This window comes from Pundamilia nyererei, unplaced genomic scaffold, assembly GCF_000239375.1.
Source record: "Pundamilia nyererei isolate P.nyererei 1_Seehausen unplaced genomic scaffold, PunNye1.0 scaffold00058, whole genome shotgun sequence".
NCBI lineage: Eukaryota > Metazoa > Chordata > Actinopteri > Cichliformes > Cichlidae > Pundamilia > Pundamilia nyererei.
In genome coordinates, this window is record NW_005187459.1 from 1,246,750 (window position 1) to 1,252,027 (window position 5,278).

At 38.5% G+C, this 5,278-nt stretch overlaps 2 protein-coding genes across 2 annotated transcripts in view; both read left to right on the forward strand.

The window, feature by feature from the left end:
- The window catches only part of LOC102215455 (phospholipase ABHD3-like), a 4,884-nt gene extending 1,644 nt beyond the window's left edge, over window positions 1-3,240 (forward strand). The window contains exons 2-7 of the mRNA XM_005734497.1: window positions 13-83; window positions 1,264-1,376; window positions 1,509-1,682; window positions 1,765-1,813; window positions 1,906-2,071; window positions 2,366-3,240. Of these exons, the coding sequence (XP_005734554.1) occupies window positions 13-83; window positions 1,264-1,376; window positions 1,509-1,682; window positions 1,765-1,813; window positions 1,906-2,071; window positions 2,366-2,574 (782 nt within the window). The 3' untranslated portion in view covers window positions 2,575-3,240. The remainder of the gene's footprint in view (window positions 1-12; window positions 84-1,263; window positions 1,377-1,508; window positions 1,683-1,764; window positions 1,814-1,905; window positions 2,072-2,365) is intronic.
- A 1,008-nt stretch (window positions 3,241-4,248) lies between these two features.
- The window catches only part of LOC102215747 (phospholipase ABHD3-like), a 5,358-nt gene continuing 4,328 nt past the window's right edge, over window positions 4,249-5,278 (forward strand). Inside the window, exons 1-2 of the mRNA XM_005734498.1 lie at window positions 4,249-4,292; window positions 4,597-4,663. Coding sequence (XP_005734555.1) covers window positions 4,249-4,292; window positions 4,597-4,663 — 111 coding nt within the window. The remainder of the gene's footprint in view (window positions 4,293-4,596; window positions 4,664-5,278) is intronic.

Here is a 5,278-nt window from a genome sequence, read left to right on the forward strand (position 1 = left end):
TGCCTGAAGCAGTTTTCATAAATACTTTCCTTCCTAGATGTGTGGTCTTCAACAACAGAGGTCTTGGAGGGGAGGAGCTGCTGGTAAGTACAATGAATACCTAATAAATTTATAGTTAAGTAAAATCTAATTCTCAAAACACTGTTTAAGAAAGAAGCTCATGTTCCAGAATGAACACATTCAAGCTTGACTGAAAGTTGCCCTCGTGGAGAAGCTAAATGCCTTCTGGAGAAAACTTTATGGTCAGATGAGACAAATATTGGCTTTTTGTCCATAATGACAAGAGGTGTGTTTGGAGGAGTAAAAGTGAGGATTTCAAATATGAAAACACTGTCTGGGGTTGTTTTCCTGCCAGTGGTGCGGACACATTAAACAATGTGGATGGAATGATTCTAGTGTATCCAGAGAGTACTCGCAGTGCTTCATTTGTTCCACTTTTTTCATGTTACAGCCTTATTCCAAAATTTTTATTTTTCACCACAAAATTCTGCAAAGTAGAACACCCAAGTGCTTGTGAGTTTAATAATAAAAACATAATATGTACATAGGAATTTGCAGCCTTTGCTCAATACTTTGCAGAAACAGCTTTGGCAGCAATTACAGCCCAGGTCTTTTAGAGTATGATGTTACAAACTTGGCACGCTAACCTTTAGGCAGTTTCTCCCATTCTTCTTTCTTCTATCCAGTTGGAGGGGGAAGGTTGGCATACACCGATTTTCTGATTTTTCCAGAGACATTCAATTGGTTCAAGTCTGGGTTCTAGCTGGTCCAGTCAATGACATTTGCAGAGTGGAAACCACTCCTTTGTTTGTTTGGTTGTGTGCTTTGTGTGCCTTGTTGGAAGATGAACCTTTACCCCAGTATGAGTTCCAGAGCACTCTGGGGCAGGATGTTTTGATATATTACTGTGTTTATCTTGCCCTTGACCCTGACTAATCTCACAAAAAACATCCGCACAATATGATGCTGCCACCACCGCGCTAAATTTGATGTCATGGTATTGGCTGCCTGGTTTCCTCCAGACATAAAGCTTGACATTGAGGCCAAAAAGTTCAAGCTTTTGACCCAACAAAACAATGCATTTGTGACCAGTTTTCTAAGATTAATTTCTTCAGGCATAGTTAGTTTCAGTGTTTTTCTTAATATAAATATGGAGAACGTCTTCCTCAGTGCACCATTTCACAGCAGTAATAGCACTAACAGAAGATCTGAGGCTTAAGCACTGCATGTAACTGCCCTCCTGTATCCTTCTGCTTGCTTCAGACACCAGTCACCTACTGTGCTGCCAATACTTCAGATCTTGAGTGTGTGGTGCAGCATGTCAAAGGGCTCTACCCCAGTGCTCCTGTGCTTGGGGCTGGTGTGTCTTTGGGAGGGTGAGTTGGTGCATAGTGTTTCCGCTGGCCTCCATTTCTAGACCTAGATTTGTCGTCTGTGTCTTTCCTCCATTTCTTTTATTTTATTTTTTTCAACAATTTTATGATTCGTTTCTTTTCACCCTGCTGCAGCATGGTGTTGTTAAACTACCTGGCCCGTAAGCGCACCGAGTCAGGATTGGTTGCCGGTATAACCATTTCCGTACCCTGGGATGCATTGAAGTTCTCCAGCTCGATGGAGGAACCGCTCAACTGGCTGCTCTTCAACAGGCACATCACGAAATCCTTGCACCAAATTCTCAACAGGTCGGATAAGTTACGGTTGCTAAACCTACATTTGCGTTTGTAAATCCAGTTAAATAAAAAAACAAAAATCTGTTTCTCACAGGCACAGGAAGATTTTAGAGAAAGTGGTGGATGTTGACTATGTCCTGAAGGTATGATACAATATTACTCACAGTTTGTCAGTTTCTTAGATGTATAATTGACTTTCCATTCATCGTCATCTTGTTTTCACACCCCCTTGTAGGCTCGGTCCATCCGTGAGTTTGACGAACGCTTCACGTCTCTGATGTTTGGTTATAGCTCATGTATGGATTATTATCGCGATGCCAGCCCAGGCAAAAAGCTCCCCAATACAGCCGTACCCATCCTGTGTCTCAATGCTGCTGATGACCCTTTCTCTCCACAGACTGGTGAGTACACAACAGGAGAGGTGTGTCAGTATAAGCACTGCAAAGGAGAAATAACAGCTGTAATGGTTTACTCATAAATGCTGATTCAGTAGGCCTTGTCAGATTTGGCGCACAAAAGATAAATCAAGTTTTGTAATTGTTGAGAATTTATATTCTTCTTAACACAATTCCTTTTTTAAAATGTAATCAAGGATGTTGAAGTCACATGAAAGGTTTCCGATTCATGTGTCTGCTTTGTGTCTACTCTGCTGTCTGTTTATATTCATTTGGACTTTTTCTGTCCTGCTCTCACAGCCTTCCCAGTGTCTATAGTCCAGGATCTTCCTAATGTCGCCCTGGTATTGACGGCACATGGGGGACACATTGCCTTCTTGCAGGGTTTTTTTCCTCGAGGCGAGAACTACATGGAGCGCTTGTTTGGCCAGTTTGTGCACGCAGTCTTTGAACACCGGGAGGAAATGAAGCAAGCCTGTGGTATCAGAGAGGAGCAAATGAAGGACTAACGAGCAATATGAAGGGACTTACACTGAAGTAATACAACATTTGCAGCTGCAACCCTGCTCATCTACCTCATGACCTCAGGTTCATGTTCTGTAGACAGTCAAGTTTTCCTATGATTACACTTTGCATGCTGTAGAGTGTGGATGGGACACCAGTGGTTAATGAGCTGACACTGTGTAAAGACCAGTAATTTCAGATAATTGTATCTGCTGCCATAAAGTGTAATAATGAATTGTAAGCGTATCATGAGGACCAGATCACTATGTATGTGTGCTGAATGTATTTTTATTAGCAGTAAACTGAACATCAGTTTTTTTGTTTGTTTGCAGTGATTTCCATGACAGAACCATTCCTGTTTTCAATGCAGTGCCGCGCGATGGCCTGGAGGTCACGGCCATTTAATACTGACTTTTTGCACTTGTTCTCTGTGCACAGAGATTCCTCTAGATTCTCTGAATATTTTGATGATATACTATGATGAGATATTCAGCGATTTTATGTTATTCTGAAATTGTTTCACAATTTTTTGCAGATTGGTGAACTTCAGCCCATCTTTACTTCGGAGAAACTCTGCCTCCCTAAGATGCAGAAATATTCCTGACCTGTTGCTAATTAATCTAATAATTTGCTAAATATTTCACTAGTTGAGAACAAGGTAACATAGGGTTTTGAAATTGATATCGTAGATGTCTAATATGAGGCTGAGGATTAGCACTGCCAACCACCAGTAATTTTAGTGAATGTTAATTCACGTAATAGGGCTAGTGGCAATATTTTTATGGGTACTTGTATATTTGGTGTCAAAAGACATGAAGGAGGAGAATGGAGCAAAGGCCACAACAAACGTTTATGGTGATAATAAATCAACCTGAGGGAAAGGTGGGATAAACAAGAGTAAGTTGAAGTGTACAAAAGGAGAAATGAGGTGAGGAGGGAAAAGGAGATACATTTGTACATACTGAACTGATCAGCACAGGATACACTGTTAGAAATATGAGGCAGAAATAAGGCAATTCAATTTCATTCAAGTCCTCAGACGAAAAATAGATCTAATAAATATTTTAAAAATGCCAACTTAGCTGATAAAAATAATTATTTTTGTTTTTAAAGCCGTAAATAAACAAAAGTTTCGATCCAAGCTCCACACCAGCTCGTGGCGGTAATGCAATCATTTATTGATTGTTTTTGATTGAATCTTTATTTTGAACTTGTTGAAACAGTATAACAACATAGAACTAAAACGAGACAAACAAACAAAGCAAAACAAAAGGAAAACGAGCAACCACAACTACAAATAACTTTCATGCTCAAAAAGGAGCAGGAAGAAACATAAGCTTATTTAATCCCACCCCCTTTTCCACTATCTTGGAAATCAACAGACTACAGAAATCCTCCTTACAACTACATTATATTTTACGTGTATTTAAAAAAAATGTATATCTATCTTTCTATCTATATATATATATATATAGATAGATAGATAGATATACACGTATATATATATACATATATACACACATATATATATACACACACATATATATATACACATATATACACATATATATATATATATATATATATGTGTGTATATATATATACTCATTTTCAATAACCCCATAGAAAGTAAAAGAAAAACTATATCTCCATATTTGTAGTTTACATGGATCGTAGCCATGACGTTGAAGTTGGAGCTTTTGTCCAATCAGGAGCTTCGCCTGTGAGAACTAGGAAGCAGCTGCTCCCGGAGAAAACACCAGACTATTACCTGATGGCTACCGGCGTCTAACGTAATATCGCCAAGGCTGCTGGGAAGAGTCGAAGTACAACATATTGAACGTTAGATGTTTCTGATGAAGGCAGGTTGTCGGGCATTAAATATCATATTCTTTCTGTCCTGTTATTCCGTTGTGTCGGTTAACGACGTCGTCGGCTAGCAGCTCAGCTGTCAACCGCACTTAGACCGTTGTCATGTTTCTGACTCATGCGGAGGTATGGAGAACATACTGGGAGTGTGTTTCCAGGCCATACACGGTGATCATCTGCTCCCTCACGGCCACAATGTACTATCTGTGGGGCCGCGAGTGTCAGGTCAGTCTCTGCGGTCGAAGTTAGCGGCAAAGACTCCGCCATACCCGCTTTGACTTACAGTTTAGTTGGATTTTTAAGCATTTTATTTCCTTTAAAATGAAGATCACTATATCCTATTAACTCCTATTCGACTTTATCTGTGGTATTTTGTTTTTCTAATTAATTAAAAAACTGTTTTTCCGTTTTATGTATTTACATTTTTAAGCTTATTTAACATTTCTTGGTCCATAATTTTACAGTTTTTAGTGTTTGGGTTCAGAGGTTTGTACTCAAAGCTCTGAACCTTTTTTTAAAATTAACTTTATTTTGTATAAAATTAAATCTGTAGGTTATAATATTGTAATATGTGTATCATCTGTGTATGAGATATGATCTTTTATTCTACAAAATTAAAGCCTCTCTTTTATTGATTCCATAAATAAAACTGGAAGAAGATCATGGTTATGACTGATCATTTGGTAATAAGCAGTATATCAGCTTTATTCATAATAAGTGTTTTACTTAAGTTTAAGCAGCTAAAGTGAGGATAATTTCAAAGTATGGTCAATAGTAGAATTTGTTTATGTAGAAAATGCAGAAAAAATAAATCTCTAAAATATCTTCACAGACTGTAAA